At 33.1% G+C, this 19,225-nt stretch overlaps 1 protein-coding gene across 1 annotated transcript in view; it reads left to right on the top strand.

Annotated features, from left to right (window-relative positions):
* The window catches only part of RNF125 (ring finger protein 125), a 34,317-nt gene extending 18,463 nt beyond the window's left edge, over positions 1 to 15,854 (top strand). Inside the window, exons 4-6 of the mRNA XM_003759808.4 lie at positions 1,032 to 1,122; positions 9,206 to 9,313; positions 13,766 to 15,854. Coding sequence (XP_003759856.1) covers positions 1,032 to 1,122; positions 9,206 to 9,313; positions 13,766 to 13,852 — 286 coding nt within the window. The 3' untranslated portion in view covers positions 13,853 to 15,854. The remainder of the gene's footprint in view (positions 1 to 1,031; positions 1,123 to 9,205; positions 9,314 to 13,765) is intronic.
* Positions 15,855 to 19,225: the final 3,371 nt, after the last annotated feature.

Below are 19,225 nucleotides of genomic sequence, written 5' to 3'. Positions count from 1 at the left end.
AATCTTCCCTGCATATTATGCTTTGTTGAGAGGTTGGTGCATTGAAGTCAACATTAACTCAACTACTTTTTTTGATCATAGACTATCTAGGGATTTCAGCTGAGTTATGGTTTTAAAAAGAAAGTAAGCTTACAATATTGAGAATTTATTTGCATTATAATGGATACATTCTTTTACAAAATGACTTGTCATTGAGTTTATTTAAATGGTAAAACCCTCTACTCAGTTCACAAATTTTATTCTGAATCTTTTTAGCATTATAACAGTTTTACAAAAGAATGAATTTTGTGTGGGGCAGGCCATGGTAGCTGGCAGGTATAGCATTTAGAAACTAAAGTAAGTTGGATTTTACTTCTTAATGAATTCATAATAAACTAAATGGGTTTCTAGAACAAAAGTACATTTTTGTCTGCATATTACCTTTGAAATTCTATTAAATCAACAAGAACAGATTGATGAAAATGGGCATGTCTTGAGAATAGTGTTCTTTTGTAGAATAAAGAATCTGAAGTCCCTTTTTGGGGAAAGATTAGTGTTCCTTCTTTGTTATCTGGTTTTGTACCATGCTGTCATTTTGAATGTGTTTGCCATTGATCTATATTATTCATTATATGTTTAAATAATGATGACATAATTTTAGTTTTACCTGTGAAAGAATAATCCAGTAATCATCAGGGAATGTTTGGGGCAGGGAAAGGTAACTCGACTAAATAGTATAGGGGAGAGGGAAAATGTATTGCCAGGGTTTGAGATGATAATCCATACACAAATGGCTTTTTTTTTGGGGGGGGGGAGGGAGGGGTTAAGTTAAAATAGTTTGACTATATTTCATTATATTTTGCTCAAAATGTCTATGGAAATTTTATGAAAGAAATTTTATTATGTCCATTTTATATATAGGGAAACTGAGGCACCTTAAAGTTTAAGTAATTGATCAATGGCTGGCTGACAGCACTAGGACTAGACTCAAATATCCACTGACCTTGCCTATGTACTTTGCTGTTTCTAACTAATTTGTTAATTAATTCCAGGTGTGCATGTCCATTTTGTGAGAGAGAGTTGGATGAATATAGCTTGCTGAATCACTGTCTCACTTATCACAGATCAGAAAGGAGGCCAGTGGTATGTTTTTTTTTTTTTTTTAAATTTTATTTTATTGTTCCTTTATGTACTAGCAGATTGATTAATTTGGGTGTGTGTATGTTCCTTTATGTATATGTATGCTTATTTTGGTACCTTTTCATTTGTATGAGGAATTCTGGGCTTGGAAACACTATCCCACTCAGGTAGATCAATAGCTACTATGTCATTTATAACCTATAGAGGCATTGAAAGTAAAGGTAACTTGCCCCTATTCCAGGAACCAGTATATATCAAAGGCAAGGCTTAAAACAAAATCTGATTTTTTGATAGGCCCTCTGTTCAACTAGGTCATACTGATTGTCACTTTCATTTTGTTGAGTGCATGATTGCTGTCGGTACAGTCTGTTCAGCATGAGCTGGGCCTTTATTAGGAAGAGATTCAGTCATTCTTATCCTGACTAAATTAAACTAACAAAGTCTCAGTGCAAGTGAGTAATCAGTTGACAATTGACATATGAATGTGACCCTGATTAATTATTTGCTAATAGTTGTTCCTTGAAAGGAACTGTGTTTTCAAATACAAGTTTCTTTTTGTTTAAAGATGTAGTTAATCAAAAAGAGTATAATTATACTACCTTATAAGAGAGCTTTTGGCAGATCTAACTTTCTTATGCAAATGTTCATCAAACCCTAATTTTTGCAATCTGTTAACAGACTCTTAACAGGGGACTCAGAGGGTAAACACTGAGTCTGGAGTTAAAATCCGACCTCATACACTTATTAGTGAGCCTGGGCAAGGCATTCAACAAACTCTGTTTTGTCTTTATTTACTGGAGAAGAAAATAGCAAACCACATCAGTATCTTTGACAAGAAAAACCCATGAATAGTAAGGACCATGGGTCATGAAGAGCTGTATGTGATTAAACAGCAACATAGTCAACAAAACAACGTGTCAAAAAAAGAGCATATATTGCATTTAAGAGTCATTTTTTCAGCGTTATTGAACTTGAAAGTGATTTTTCTCTACATGAATTTGTCAGTTACAAAATTGTTCTTGTTACCTTGACAAGTCACCTCTATGTTTACTTCACAAAAAGGCTTAATAATGTCCTAACATTTTGGAGAAGTTATAAAGGTGTAGAAAAGTAATTCTTAAAATATGTATAGATATCATCTTATACCTATCAGATTGGCTAAAATGATAGATGCCCTTCAATTGGGGAATGCTATAACAAGTTGTACAGAATTATGATGGCATACTTATGTGATATAAGAAATTTTGAGCTGGTTGATTTTGGAAGAACATGAAAAGACTTAGATCTATGAAGAAAGAGGCTATTCACCTCCTTTTTTCAAGAATTCACTAAAAGAAATGTGTGTATGTGTGTGTGTGTGTGTGTGTGTGTGTGTGTGTGTGTATGTATATGTATGTACAGGTCTTTTTTTCCTGCATTGCCAAAGAGGACCCTGAAAATCTAGCTCTATGAAACCTAAAAGATTCAGGAAGGCCGACTCTAGAAGGTAGATATCAGAGTAGGAAGCAGGTGACCTAAGATGAATCTAAGTAAAGTTGATTACTGTAGCCAGAAAGGAAGTAAGAGTCAGAACCTGACCCTGACATAAAAAAAGCAGTTTCCTGAAGTTACAAAGATGAGTAAACCAAAGAGAACACTGACTGGTATAAAAACATTATTACAGATCTAGAGATGTTTAAACAGAAGAAACAACTAACCCCATAATTGTTAGCAGAGAAAAGTAGATTTCGCAAAGACTAGATGAATATTTAGAAGGAATGAAACCTATATAATAAGAGCTCTAGAGGAAAGAATTAGAAAAATAAATACCTTAAAAGAGAAGTTAGTGGTGAACATTAATCAAAAAATAGACTCCCTGAAAAGTAGAATAAATGATGGAAAAAATCAGTGACTTCATGAGACAGCAAGAAATTTTAAAATGGAAAAAAATGTAAGATAGGAGTCTAAATCAAATGATATGGAAAGTAGGTCAAGGAGAAAACATTTAAGAATTACTGAATTTGTTTGTGAAAGATGTTAACATCCCCTCTAAGATGTAAAGATCCCCTCTAAACACTTCTATTGAAGTTAGAAATGGATCAGTCTTTTTAAAAAAAAAAAAAAAAAGTCAACTATAAATGCTTTGCACAGCCTAGGCATCCACAGAAGACTCCTAGGATCCCATGATCCCATGGAAATTCTGAATTTGACAAGCTATGGTAGGTAGGAAGAAAACTGGAGGGATTAGAGTTGGGAAAGCAACCATCTAAAATACCCACATTTGGGGGTGGGGGGACAACAGACTATTTAAATAATCCAACATCAAAAAAAAAAGAAAGAAATCAAGCAAAGCATAAAAGAAAATGAACCCAAAGGGAGGAAAAATCTCTAGAAACAGATGGATTTGCAACTAAATTATACAATTATGAGAAAAATTAATTCTTCTATAAACTGTTTGTAAGGGTTGGGGGGGAAAATATATTTTTCCAATCCCTTTCTAACATACAAATATATTATTTATTTATTTTATTTTACTTTGGCCGAGGCAATTGGTGGGTGATATGTGACTTGCCCAGGGTCACAACAGCTAGGAAGTTTTAAATGTCTGAGACCAGATTTGAACTGAGGTCTTCCTCACTTCAGGTCTGATGCTCTACCCATTGCACCACATAGCTGCCCTGAAATATATAAATTTTAAACCAGGGAAAGAAGAGTATCGTTAAAATTTAACTATTAGAATGTATGGCAAGCTGACCTGGGGGCCAAATCCAGCCTTCTGACTTACATAGTACTGCGCAGAAGCTAGAAATGGTTTTTACATTAAAAAAAAAAAAAAAAACTATTCTTAAAATATAAACCATACCAAAGTAGATGGTTGGGATGAATTTGGCCCACAGGTCTTAGTTGCCATAACAACATATTACAAAGATTCTGTACTATGACAAGATCATGTTTATAGCAGGAATGCAGATTTGATACAACAAATGGAAAGGTATAAATATATATAATCATACAATTAATAGAAATAATAAAGCTATATGGTGGTATTAATAAATGCCTAAAAGGCTCGTGACAAACTCTTTATTCATTTATTGTAAAAACTCTAGAAACCATAGGAATAATTAATTTTGTAGCCACTTTTTAGCCCTATTTGATTCTTTGTAATCATTGGGGTTTTCTTGTCAAAGATAGTGGTTTGCCATTTTTTTCTTCTAGTTCATTTTTACAGATGAGCCATATAGGGTTAAGGGACTTGCCCAGGATCATACAGCTAATAAATGTCTGAAGCCAGATTGGAACTCAGAGAAATCTGTCTGACTTGAGGTCTGGTATTATATCTAGTGCACCACTTACTTGCCCCTAACATATTGCTTATCAGAAGCATGTAAGATAATGTTAGAATAAATTGATCAAGCCTTAATACACCACAATACCCTAGAGCAGTGGTTCTCAAACTTTTGTTTTTAGTATCTTTATCCTATTAAAAATTATTGAGGATCTCTCCAAAGCATTTTTGTTTATCTGGATTATATTTATAGACATTTACAATATTGGAAATAAAAACTATTTTTGAATTTGTAGACCCTCTAAAAGGGTTTCAGAGATCCCCAGGATTCTCTAGACCATATTTTGAGAATCACTGCCCTAGAGTATACTGTACCATACTATAATATAATGCAATACAAGTGCCTACTGTTTGCTAGATGCTATACTAAACCCTAGTGATGCAAATAAGAAAAATATATGCCCCACTCAAGCTAGAAGGGGGTAGAACCAGAGGGAGCCCTGTAGGAGCTTCATGTTTCATGGAATCTTGAAAAAAATCAGAGCTGCAGGGGGGAAATAGAGAAGAAATTCCAATCCTGGCCCTCAAAAAAGGAAGCTTTGGGAGGCATCCAGGAGGCTGAGGTGATTGGAAAGGGAAAAGAATTGAGTGTACAAAACTTAGGAGCATGAAAATGAGATTTCAGGTGGTCAGCTTGAAGTAACTGAGGAAATAGGCACTATTTTGAAGTTGTGAATTGATCCAGCCATTTTGGAAAGCAATTGTGAACTCTGTGCATAGAAAGGTACTAAATTATCTGTTCTTTAACCCAGTTGTAACATTACTAAGCCTAACAATTACTAGGCAAATGTTATTTTTTAGATTGATATTAAGCATTTCTTAAAATAATACTGAGTTAATAGATGCAGCAAAGAAGTACAATACAAGCGATAAAATTTCAACCAAAACCTGATTATCTAATGTGTCCAGTAGAAGCCCAAGAAAGACATCACTTGCTATAACCAAGTACTGCAAAACAGTTTTCGCTTAGCAAAATAGGTATTAGATAAACCTCACTTTTATTAGAAATAGACAAAGGAGGATTTAACACATACAGTGTTTGGTGTAAAAATATTTTAAACTCAACCCTGATTGCCTAGCTTTAAAAAATTGTGTTACTGTGTGTATATTTCTTTAAAACTCGACAGGAAAACGTTAAAAAAAAAAATTTATTCAATGTCTCTTCCTAATCCAGTGTGTATCATTTTTCTTTTAGGAGGTAGGCAACATACTTCATCATAGTCCTCTAGAGACCTGGTTGGTTATTGTACTGATCAAGAGTTCTTAAGTCTTTAAAAGTTGTTTTTGTTTAGTGTTGTTACCCTTATATAAAGTGTTTTCTTGGTTTGGTTCTGTTTACTTCATTTTATGTCAGTTAACCAGGATTCTTCACGCTTTTCATATAACACAATTTGTTTAGACATTTAACCAAGAAACACTCTCTTAGATTCTGTACTTTTCTTTTTTCTTTTAATACCTTCCTTAAGAATAAAAAAAAGAATCTGCTTTCTTATTATTCCATCCCAGTATTATCCTCCCTTCTTACCTGTCCCATCTCTATGTGTTTTCCTCACCTAGATGAGGAAGGAGAGGATAGAAAAGAAACTAGAAAATTCTTGGAGTGTTGCCAAAGTTCAGTTTTACTAATTATAGATCAGTTCAACTATGCAAATTCTTACACATCCTGCACAGAGCCACATCAGCACTGGGTTTGCAGAATCAAAGATGTAGCTTAAGATTCCCCTATAAGGAAAGCTACTTAGAGAGAATTTACTATTCATAATCTCTCAGAGCAAAGCTTAAATTGCTCCCCAAGTGATCTTTATTAGTCAAATCACAGCATATAAAAAAGGTCAATAGAAAGATTCCTCAAGAAACTCCAGCATTTTCTTTTTATATTTTTTTATTATTTTTTCAAATACATGTAAAGATAGTTTTAAACATTTATTTTTGCAAAATCTTGTGTTCCAAATTTTGCTCCCTTTCCCTTCTTTTAAACAGTAAGCAATCTACTATAAGTGAAATATATACAATTTTTTTAAACCTATTTCCATATCTGTCATGCTGCACAAGAAAAATCAGATCAAAAGGGGGAGGAAAAAACCACAAGAAAAGGGAAAAAAATCAAGCAAGCGAACAATACCACCACCAAAAAAAGGTGAACATATTATGTTGTGATCCACATTCAGTCCCCATACTTCTCTCTCCATCATAAGGCTATTGGAACTGCCTTGAATCATCTCACTGTTGTAAATCACAGTTAATCATCATATAGTTTTTTTGTTACCATGTACAATAATCTCCTGGTTCTGCTCACTTCACTTAACATCTGTTCATATAAGTCTCTTCAGGTCTCTTTGAAATCCTGATCGTTTCTTAGAGAAAAATAATATTCCATAACTTTCGTAAACCATATTTATTCAGCCATTCCCCAACTGATAGACATGCACTTCTTGCCACTACAAAGGGCTGCCACAAACATTTTTGTACATGTAGGTCCTTTTCCCTCCTTTAAGATCTCTTTGGAATACAGGCCCAGTGGAAACACTGCTGGGTCAAAGGGTAAACATAATTCGTTGGTAGCCCTTTGAGCATAATTCCAAATCATCATTTTTAATAATATTCATGAATGATTTTAAGGTAAAGATAAAATTCAGCTCCTTATGTTGTATGTCAGTAATATAATACATAGTATCCCCAAGAATTTTTCATAAAGTCTGTCATTAAACTTATTGGGTCATTATTAATGATTACAACCTAATCACCCAGTATTTCTTGATAGTACTTTAAATTTAGCTGTAAATGTTCAATGTAATTAAGTAACAATTGAAACCTCAGAACAATAAATCTGGATTCACTAAGATCTGAAGTAGGGGTTCTTAAACCTTTTTTTTTTTTTTTTTTTTTTTTTGTGGACCCTCTGCTAGTTTGGTGATGCTTATGTACTCCTAATAATGTTTTTAAAGTCCTCAGATACATAGAATTACAAAAAAAATTAGTTTTATTGAAATGCAGTTGTCAAAATGTTTTTAAAAAAAACCAAAATATATTAACATTCTGTTTTTGAAGTCTGAAATTTTTCTTTGGAGCTAATAGAATGCAGAAAATTCAAAAAAAGAATATTTTTAAAAACAAATTCATGACCTTACATTAAGAATGCATGGGGGCAGCTAAGTGGTGCAGTGGATAGAGCACCAGCCCTAAAGTCAGGAGGAACTGAGTTCAAATCTTGTCTTAGACACATTATACCCCTCAGATTGGCTAAGATAACAGAAAAAGATAATGACAAATGTTGGAGGGAATGTGGGAAAACTGGACATTATTGATGGAGTTGTGAATGGATCCAACTATTCTGGAGAGCAATTTAGAACTGTGCTCTAAAGGTTATCACACTGTGCAAACCCTTTGATCCAGCAGTGTTACTACTGGGATTATATTCAAAAGAGATCTTTCGAAAGGGACCCACATGTGCAAAAATGTTTGTGGCAGCCCTCTTTGTAGTGATCAGAAACTGGAAATTGAATGGATTCCCATCAATTGGAGAATGGCTGAATAAGTTACAGTATATGATTGTTATGGAATATTATTGTTCTATAAGAAATGACCATTAGGATGAATACTGAGAGGCCTGGTGAACTGATGCTGAGTGATGTGAACAGAATTCAATTCTGATGGATGTGCCTCAGTAAGATGATTCAGACCAGTTCCAATGATTTTGTGATGGAAAAGAGCCATTTATATATCCAGAGAGAGGCCTGTGGAAACAGTATGGATCACAACATAGCATTTTCACTCTTATTTGTTGTTGTTTGCTTCCATTTTCTTTTCATTTTTTTCTTTTTTGATCTGATTTTTTTTGTGCATCATGCTAACTGTGGAAAAATGTACAGAAGAATTGAACATGTTCAACATAATTTAGATTACTTGCCATCTAAGGGAGGTGGGGAAAGGAGAGGTAGAAAAATTTGGAACACAAGGTTTTGCAAGGGTGAGTGTTGAAAACTATCTTTGCATGTATTTTGAAAATTTAAAAAAGCTTATTACAGGGAATGGAGAGAAGACAGAATGTGAATGGAAGTACACAGTACATTCACAGTGGAGCAAAAGGAGAAAAAACATTAAGCAAATATAGTTGGAAATTCAAAAATCTGAAGGGGAAAAAAGGAGGAAATTGAAAGATAGTGAAAGTCTAAACAAAAAGAGGAAAAGAAAAGAGCCATAGAAATAAAAGGGAAAGAAAATGGGAAAAGAGGAAGGATAAAAATAGGCAAGGAGACAAAAGAAGAGTGCCAGAGAGGCAAAGGTGTACTGAAATACTAACTTAACCTACCATTTAAATTTTTTTTCCTGCCAGACCTTGCCAAAGGGGAAGGCAACTTGAAATACTAAAAATAACTTGCATTTAGGTGGTATTTAAAATTTTTCACAATGTTTGTCCCTGTAACAGTCTTCTGAGATAAATAATGGAAATTTTATTATCCCTGTTTTATAAGATAGCTACCCATTTTTGTTTAGAATCCAAAACTCTTATGTTATAGTGTCTCTAGATATGAATGCTTTGCTCTCTCTCTATCATCCAACTGTCTATGGTGGGGTAGATTAAGTGTAGCATTGAGACATAGCTGTATTGAACATGCTGTTCTGATGTCAAAAATCATAAATAAAATTATCCCAAAATAGTCTCAGGATTAAAGTACATTTTGTTAGACAGTTTCATGTTTCTCTAGTCTAGCACAAATAGCAATTTGATTTCCAAAAATTTCTTTCTATGTTTATTTACAGTTCTGTCCACTCTGTCATTTTATACCTAATGGAGATCCAATCTACTCCAGTGACAGTTTGATTCGGCACCTGCAAATCAGACACACAATGTTTTATGATGAATTCATTGTAAGTAAACACATCTTTTTTTCTTAAATTATTATGATAAGTAAATCTTTGCGTTTTGTTTAGTTTTGTTTTTCCAAGTCAAACAAACAAAAAATTCAGGAAACAAAATAATCTGCTGTCTTAAGAACAATTATTTAGTAAGACTTTAAAAACATCTCATCTGTTCTAAATATCCCCAAATAGTTGAGCAGGGCAACTACTTTTTTTTTTTTTTTTTTTTTCATTTTGCAAAGAGGTTTATATGCTCTCATCTGAGTTTTACAGCTCTGTGAATTAGATTCTCTAAGGTACCTAATAGCAGGTAGGTAGCACAGTGGATGATATATTGTTTGGCTTGGAGTCAGAGACCTAAATTAAATCCTGTCATAGACACTTCAAAGCTGTGAAACATTGGGCAGTTCAATTAACCTTTTTAAACTTTAGTTTCCTTGTATGTAAAATGGAATACTTATAGCACCCACTTAAGTTGTGGGAATTAAATGAGAGGACACATAAACTGCTTTGTATATTTTAAATCCCAGTGTAAATGCTGGTTATCATTATTGGAGATATTATTCCTTCTTATTCTAATTCTCTCATTTTTTATTAAAATTTAATGTTACATTAGATCTTTGAGATTTCTTTCACTTTCCAATAATTTTCTATTTTTCTTCCAATAAAACTATTTTTCTTTTTTCTTTTCTTCATTAATAGTATTTTATTTTTTCAAATTTTTAAAAATAGTTTTCAACATTCTCCTTTACAACATCTTGTGTTCCAAATTTTTCTCCTTTTCTCCCCTCCCCAAGATTGCAAGCAATCTGATATGGGTTAAACAGGTACAATAATAGAATTCTCTCTTACAATAACAAAGTACAAAATCAATTTTAGTCATTTCTGATAATAAAGCATATACTTCATTCTATAGCCCACTACTTTTTTAAGAAGAGGAAAGCATGTTTTGTTTTCCTTTACATTATGGTGATCATTGTGTAAGTTAGTGTTCTGGTTCTGTTCACTTTATTCTGCATCAATTCCCACAAGACTTCCCAAGTTTCCTGCATCCTTCATATTTTTAATTCCTTAATAATCCATTAAATTAATATATATTAATTTGTCCAGCAATTTTCCAATCAAGGGGCACCAATTTTGTTTCCAACTCTTTACTTACCATACAAAATAATGCTACAAAATACTTTTTTGCCAGAATATAGTTTTTTTTTTTAGGGAGGTTACTCCACTAATGCATTTTTCCTAATCCTTTTCATCTTTATCAAGACAGTCTTCATGAGGTGCTATGACAAAAAGAATTCATTAATTGTTGAAAGCAAACCTTAACCATATTTGCTTCAATTTCCTCATCTGTAAAATAAGTTGAAAGAAATGGAAAATCACTTCTTTGCAAAGAAAACCCACATGGGTTCGTGAAGAATCAGACATACCTGAAAATGGCTGAAAACAACCCCACAGCATGCATCTTTTAAAAAAAAAAAAAAAAAAAGATAATTCTATTTCTTTATCATATTGTAGTCAGAATGGTGGTTATCAAATCTAGTGAAATAAGAGTATTATATTGTTCTAGCCATTTAATATTATAATAAAGGTAACTTTATCTACTGTTCATGAGCTTAGCATTTTTCTCCCTTAACTTAATGGAATACAAAATTGGTTTTGTTTCATCTCATATTTGCAAACTAATACTGGATTTTTAGGTGATTGAACCAAAACCAACTAGTTATACATTCCATACTCTTCAGGTAGATATGTATATAATTTTCTTCATCAGTAATGGAAATAAGAAACACAAACTAATGGGGTCTCTCTAATTCTAATCTGCCTAAACACAAAGTATTGTGTGCATTTATTTTATAGTTCTTCTTAGCTCTTTTATACCTTGCCCTTCATAGGAACCTAAATGAAAAATTCCTTAAATATGAGGAAAATAAAATTAATATATTTAGATGGAAAATTCAGTTTGGTTTCCCCTTAAATATAGGAAATAATAATAACATGTGTATGCATCTCTGTTTACATGTACAGTATAAGCTAACTTATACTTTTTACCCTACACTGGGCTAAGTGCTTTACAAATAGTAATTCATTTGATCTTCACAACAACCCAAGGGAGGTAGTCACTATTATGATCCTATTTTACAGTTAAGATAATTGAGGCAAAGATAGGTTAAGTGACTTCCCCAATATAATCTCTAAATTTGATTAACATTGTTATTTTGAGTTTTATATTTTTCTAGGCTTTCAAATCTATTTAGTATAAACCTATGTAGTATATATTTTGTAAAAGAAATCGTTGTTGAAGTATATAATGATCTCCTGGTCCTGCTCATTTCACTCAGCATCAGTTCATGTAAGTCTCTCCAGGCCTTTCTGAAATTATCCTGTTGGTCATTTCTTACAGAACAGTAATAATTCCATAATTTTCATATACCACAATTTATTCAACCATTCTCCAACTGATGGACATCCATTCAGTTTCCAGTTTTTAGCCACTACAAAAAGGGCTGCCACAAACATTCGTGAACTCCCAATCCCTATATTTATGCACACCTGCATTTTTTATTTCCTTCACAAACTAATTGTACAATATTTCAGAGTCTGATTCTTTTTCTACAGCAAAATAACGTTTTGGTCAGGTATACTTATTGTGTATCTAATTTATATTTTAATATATTTAACATCTACTGGTCATCCTGCCATCTAGGAGAGGGAATTGGGGGGGGGGGGGGTAAGAGGCGAAAAATTGGAACAAGAGGTTTGGCAATTGTTAATGCTGTAAAGTTACCCATGTATATATCCTGTAAATAAAAGGCTATAAAATAAAATAAAATAAAAAAATAAAAAATAAAAAAGAAATCGATAAGAATGAGAGGTGTCCAAATCTTAGGAAGGGATTAAATGGAAAAGCCCAGGATTACTGAAAGAAGAAAAATTGGACAAGGCAAATAATTTGTCCCTATGGGATTGCTGGCACAGAATGCTTTAAGGCTGGAATGTGGGTGAGCTCTACGGAGTCTCCTTAATTCTATACAAATCAAAGTTCAAAATTCAGAATGGGTTTAATGTGTGTATATTCATACATGTTTATTACATATGCACACACACATTTTTTATTTTAACAAGAGAAGTAGCAGTGATAAAGTGTAAAGAACATGTAAATTATCTCATTGAAAAATTAACTGACCTGGAAGATAGATTCAGGAGAGATAGTGCCAGAATCATTGGACTACCTGAAAGTCATAATCAGAAGGAGAACCTGGAAAGTACTTTTCAAGAAATTGGAATCCCCAATTACTTCAAGAAAGATATCCCCAAATCAAACCTCCAGAGAATGTTATAATCAAGCGTACACTGGGTACAGAAGTGGGGGGGGGGGGGAGGTACAATGGGGTAAATTACTGTATATGAGTTGACACAATAAACATATTTTAATAAAGGGAAAGATGGGAGAAGTGAGCAATGGTTATCACTTGAATCTTACTCTCATCAGTATTGGTTCAAAGAAGGAATAATATATACACTCAGTTGAATAAGGAAATATGGAAAAATAAGATGGAGAGTAACTGAATGAAAATGGGATGAATTGTAGAAGCAGAAAGCAGAGTGGTTCAAAACCCAGAATCCTACAATATGTTTTTTACAAGAAACATTGTTGAATAAGATTATGTGATGATTGACTGTGATAGACTTGGCTCTTTTCAACAAAGAGGTGACAAAAGAAAATTCCAATAGACTTGGGATGCAGAGAGAGAAGTATGGAATTGAATGTGGATCACAACATGGTATTTTTACTTTATTGTTGTTTGCTTGCCTGTTTTTTTCTTTCTCGGTTTTTTTACCCATTTTAATCTTATTTTTCTTGTGAGTGATGATAACTGAAATGTTTGGAAGAATTACACAAGTTTAATCTATCTTGGATTACTTGCTGTCCAGGGGGAGAGAGGGAGAAAAGTTTGAAACACAAGGATTTGCAAGAGTGAATGTTGCTATCTCTTCATGTATTTTAAAAAATAAAAAGCTATTATTAAAAAAAAAAAAAAACTTTTAAAAATAGAGACAATCTCTATAGACAGAGTCTCTCTATAAGGGTCTGGAACAGAATCTCGTGCTTCAGATGGTGTTAAAAATAATAAGCAAGGGTAGCAATCCTCATATTGGACAAAGCAAAAATCAAAATTAAGCCTAATTTTTAAAAAGTGTTGCTATTAAGACAACCAAAAGTAGCATTCAGTAGTATAACTGAGATGCTAAAAATCATATTCCATTTTCTTTATAGTCCTGTTGATTTGACTTGTGTTTGTATATGGAACCTAGTAAGGTCTTATGGCTGCTAATTGGCTGAATAATGATTATGCCCGTCACTTTGAACTGACAGTATCTCCAGGAAAAATTGGGTGAATTTAGAATTAGAAGACAAAGCTATTTTTTTAAAGTATCTTTCATTTTTCTCTATTTTAGGACTTTAATATATTAGAGGAAGCTCTTATCCGAAGAGTTCTAGACCGGTCGCTTTTAGAATATGTGAATCATTCAAACAGCACCTAATTCTGCCAGGAGGAGGAAACGTTTTATATGGATTCCTTTGCACAGTACATTCAGATGCTGCTTTGACAATCAAAAGGGAATCTTCAGCCTTCAACATACAGATGTAACAAACTTTTAATGTTTGTGTCTGTTACTGTGCTTAAATGGAAATTTAAAAACCGCTATCCCTTTGGTGATTTATATATACCAATTCTCCTGTTGAGATTTTCTGATACTTAGTAATAACAATTTATCAACCAGGAGGTTTAGGACGGGTAGCAATAGAGGGCATGTTTGAGGAAAGAATTCTTGTTGGGAAAAAAGACAGTTTGGGAGAAGGGGTGTAGTGCCATAGATTAATAATAAACAACAAGACTGACAATGACAAACATCAGGTTGCTTTATATTTTTTTTAAGAAGTATGAATCAACAAGTTGTTATTTAAGCAAAACCTGGAAGTAGTTTCCATTCCTAATATTTTAGTTTCTAAATTATTATCATGAATACTTAATTTTATTGGAAATGAGGAAAAGGAATATTGTGGCAGTTGATAATATCCCTTTAAGTTGTATGCTGTTACTTAGTACTGTACTTAGTACTGTAACAAATACTGTAATAGGAATGTATTCTTAATGCTTTCATATTAAAAATATATCTACCATAAGCAGAATATTTTTCAAATATTGACAGATTTTAATTATTATTAAAAGATTTCTATAATGTAAATAAGTTTCAAAATATTATGGCCTGATATTTTACATGTAAAAATAATCCACAGCAGTTTTTGATGTAAAGCCATTTAAAGCCATTTACGGTTGATTTTCAACTAAAACTATGAAGACAATCCATTCAGTTACTGAAGGTAAACCTGGTTTTATTCAACTAAGTTCAGTAATTCTAATCAGAAATGGACCTTTCTGTTTGTTCCTTCTCTACAAGGGCTATTTATAGTATGGAAACAAAGAACTAGCATTTTTTTTTAGAATTCTGATTACCATTCTCGTATTAGTTCTAGAACCTAATACATATTTGAAAATTATTAGAAGAATTTGTAGGAACTATGAAGAGTAAAGGATTCTGAATCTGGATAATTAGTTTAGCTCTAATTAACTTAGAGAACTTGGAGATGATCTTGTTCAGTTCCTATTTTTATGCAATAGGAAACAAATACAGAAAAGTGAAATAACCTGCCTAAGGTTGTGCAGTTCCCAACTCCTCATTTTTCTATTCTTAAAAAAAATATTATGACTATTTGAATATGCAGTCAGCAAAGTGGTGTTGTTAAAAACAGCATTGGACCATGTTGTAAGAAGGCAAGGCTTTGGTGGCCCAGTCCTGTGTGCCCTTGGATTAAGTTACTCTCTAAGCTTTAAATTTTCACCTCCAAAAAGACGACACCCCTATAATGTAAATAAATGTTTTAAAATTGTCAGTGATAGTGACTTACAAGATGAAAACAACCAAAAAGTGACATTAGCTTCTAAAGCAATATCTACTTATTAACTCAGTACTCTTCTAGCTGCCCAATGTGCAACCCAGAAGAGAAAATTCTTTATATTCCTTTCAAGAATCGAATTACCTCACCCCTGTATCAAAGCCTTCCTTTGATAAATGATCTCTGAAATTGTGTCAACCCAGATTATGGTTGAACATGAATGAGTGATAGAGACAGGGCTAGATTTCAGCTTCCTAGACCTTATCTGGGTTTACAATCAGACTGTTCAGATATTAAATGAAGTTTACCATCATAAATTCATGAGGCAAGTAAAATTATTGTTATTCAAGTTAATGAAAAGTTAATGTGGTTTGTGTTCATAAAGATAGAGGTGCTAAAATGTCTTGAGAGATCCATGCTTGTTTCCTTCCTCAACAAAATCTGTAATTATCAGAATTTAAAAGCTAACAATTAATGATTTTCTTTTGTAAAGATTTATTATGAGAAACAAAGGATGGCAGGACCATTGCTTTTGTTTAAAATGTCTGTTCATAAATGTCCTTCAATAAACGGTCTTCTGAAACTTAACTGGATTTTGTGTTCTCATTCAGAAATACCTACAACAGAAGTTGTAATCTACAATGAGGATAATCAGAAGCCTTTCCTATACAAGTTCAGTGGACAAGGATGGGCTGCAGTTAGTAAATGAGTAGCTAATAAATGAGTTAGTAAAGAATGAGTTCTGTCATCTTGCCAAGATTTGTTACTGTATTTACTGTGTCTTTGTACCACAACTTGTGCTAACATTCTCACCTGCCACGACTATTCATGAATTTATTATAATTACATAACATTCAGTTTCTGAACATTTCCTTCCCATTTAAATTGCTGAAGTCTTTTTTTATCTTAGCTATGTTTACTTCACTGTATAAATTCCTATAAATCTTCTCATGCTTCTCTGAATTCTTCATATTCATTACTTCTTAGAGCCCACAATATTACATTATATTGACATTCTAAGATGTGTAACCATTCTTCATTCAATGAGCACCTGCTTTGTTTCAAGTTCTGTGCAATCCCAAGAAGTGAATATATGCCTTGTGAAGTGAAGATAGTTGGAGTAAATTCTGCATATACTATATTATTTAATCCTTTAATTTTCCTACTACTCTGAAATTGGTACTTTTATCATTCTCATTTTAAAATTGAGGAAATTTTTTCTTTTTAATACATTGATATATTTTATTTTGATACTTCCCAACAAATTCTTAAGCAAATGTCTTTTAACAAATGTCATGAGCAGAAGTCCTTTGATTATAATATTGATGTTTTCTAGAGTACTGGAAGTTTGGGAATACTGAGATATTCTCATTGTCAAGTTATCTTCTCAATAGGAGGAGCTGAAGACTTGGTTCACCTCAGAAAAAGTCGACCATCAGTGATTTTTTTTCAACCATTTGTGGTTTGATTACCTATTAAGGACATCCACTTTTCCAAAGGTAAATTTAAGCATTTGATCATCTCCATGGTCTTTTTCTTTGGTTACCAAGAAATATCACTATTAATTTATTAGTTGATAGTTTAATAAATTAATTATCCAGAAACTTGTCTCTCAGGTTTTTCATTTTTTCTCACTACTCTGAACATTTTTGGTCATATGAGACTTTCCTTGATGCCAATAACCTCTAGGAATTGTTTTATCTTAATCAGTTAGGAAACGGGTTCAGATAAAGTCATGTGCTTAAATAGGTAAATAACAGGTATTTGAGCCCAGATCTTTTGACTGCAGATAGTCCTTTCAGTACCAGTTCAGTTCTTCTGATTATGAGAATACTAATTAATATATAAAGAGGTAGGTCCCTAAAACCTTCAGAGAGAAATCTTTCAGTGAAGCTAATCTTATTTAATTTTCTATTTAGGAATAAGCAAGATGTGTTCTCCATTTAGTTTAATCATTCCTTTCAGGTCTGTTCCTGCCTTTCTGGACTCGAATCCTGAAGGCTCTCCTCAATCCCTGGATTTCTTCACCTTACAATGTTGACTTGCTCATACCCAATTGGCCCCTTCTATCCAGTAAATTCATTGAATGATACATTGGATAGAAAGCTGGACCCGAGTTCAAATATAACCTTGACAATGACTAGCTGTGTGAATCTGGGAAAGCCACTGCCTCTATTTGCTTTAGCTTTCTCATTTGTAAAATGGGATAGCATCTACCTTCCAGGGTGGTTGTGAGGATCAAGTGAGATAATAATTCTAAAGCACTTAACATAGTTCCCAGCACATAGTAGGCACTTCATAAATGTTTGTTTCCTAAATTTAATTGGTTCCTCAGGCGAGAATTGGATGAGGGTTTAGCTTCTACAGTTACATTAAAAAAAAAAAGAAATGAAAACTAAAGGTTAGGCTGATGTGGAATAAACGAAACCATAAATTAGAATTATTATTGTTATTGGGAGATACAAAAGAGGTATATGCACACCCAACTGAGGGTTTAAAAAAAAAAAAAAAAAAGAGCCTTTACTCGCCTTATGAGAAATGGGAACTGTCCTTAAGGGAGGGATTGCCAATATAGTCACAGAGAAATGCAACCAAATAAAGTGAAACCTAATGGGGGATGTAATTGAGAGGGAACTCATGCTCACATGTGGGAATTAGTATTCTGGACAAGCTGTAACTTTTGTAGTATTCAGCCAATGGGAAATCGGGGGAAGGACAGGGTACAAAAAATTATACTTTAGCACTCTTGTGTTCCTGTTTCCAGACACCTCATCTGTTCTTGAAAGATCAAGAATAAAAATCTTTTCCTGGTCTCATCAGTAAGTCTATAAAGTTCTTGGTAGGACACTTTTATCTTATACTCCTAGGACCCTTATTTTGTGATGTCCAAGACCTCCAACCTGCAATTGTTCCTGGCTTTGTTTCTGATTTTTCTATTCTATCATTCTAATCCCTTTTCTAATACTTTCATAAGTCATCTTTTTGGCTCCCCTTCTTTTTTTTTTTTTGGTTATCTTTCTCCACTAGATGATTGCAAAATTGCTTGAGGGAAAAAGTTTTCTCATTCATTATATTTGTATTCTTGACATTTAGCACAATGGCTAGAACATAGTAGCCCCTTAATAAATGCTTGTTGCCTTGTTACATCTAGTTGTTAGGTTATTTTTAGCAAAGTTCTATTCTTTGTGATACCATTTAGGGTTTTCTTGCCAAAAATACTGGAATGGTTTACCATATCCTTCAGCTTGCTTGCTTGCTTATTTGTTTGTTTATTTGTTTATGTGTTTATTTGTTTTGCTGAGGCAGTTGGGATTAAGTGACTTGCCCAGGGTCACACAGTTAGGAAGAATTAAGGGTCTGATGCCAGATTTGACCTCAGGTCCTCCTGACTTCAGGCTGGTACTTCACCGTAAGCCCTCCTCAGTTTATTTTATAGAAGAGGAAATTCAGGCAAATGGTTTAGTTTTTTGGTTTTTTTTGTCCAGTGTCACAAAGTTAAGCTAGTAAATATCTCAAGGTCAATTTGTTCTTTTTTAATTTTGCAGTTTATCATTATTTTTTTAATTAAAGCTTTATTTCTTAAATATATGCATAAATAATTTTTCACAAATCTATTGGAATGGGCCTGACACCTTTGTGTGGTTCAGAAATGATGAGGGATCACCATTTAATTAAAAAGCTGGAGAGATCTCTAGAAGCAAAGCAAAGTTCATTATACATTATCATGAGAAGCGTGTCCTACCCATTGAGCAGACAATCGAAGGGAGGGGACAGGGTCAACATTTTTTTTTTTTTTTTTTTTTTTTTTATTTAATAGCCTTTTATTTACAGGATATATACATGGGTAACTTTACAGCATTAACAATTGCCAAACCTCTTGTTCCAATTTTTCACCTCTTACCCCCCCACCCCCTCCCCTAAATGGCAGGATGACCAGTAGATGTTAAATATATTAAAAT

Source organism: Sarcophilus harrisii, chromosome 1 (genome assembly GCF_902635505.1).
Source record: "Sarcophilus harrisii chromosome 1, mSarHar1.11, whole genome shotgun sequence".
Lineage (NCBI taxonomy): Eukaryota > Metazoa > Chordata > Mammalia > Dasyuromorphia > Dasyuridae > Sarcophilus > Sarcophilus harrisii.
The sequence above is the reverse complement of the archived record's forward strand: the minus strand, read 5'-3'. Positions and strand labels throughout refer to the sequence as shown.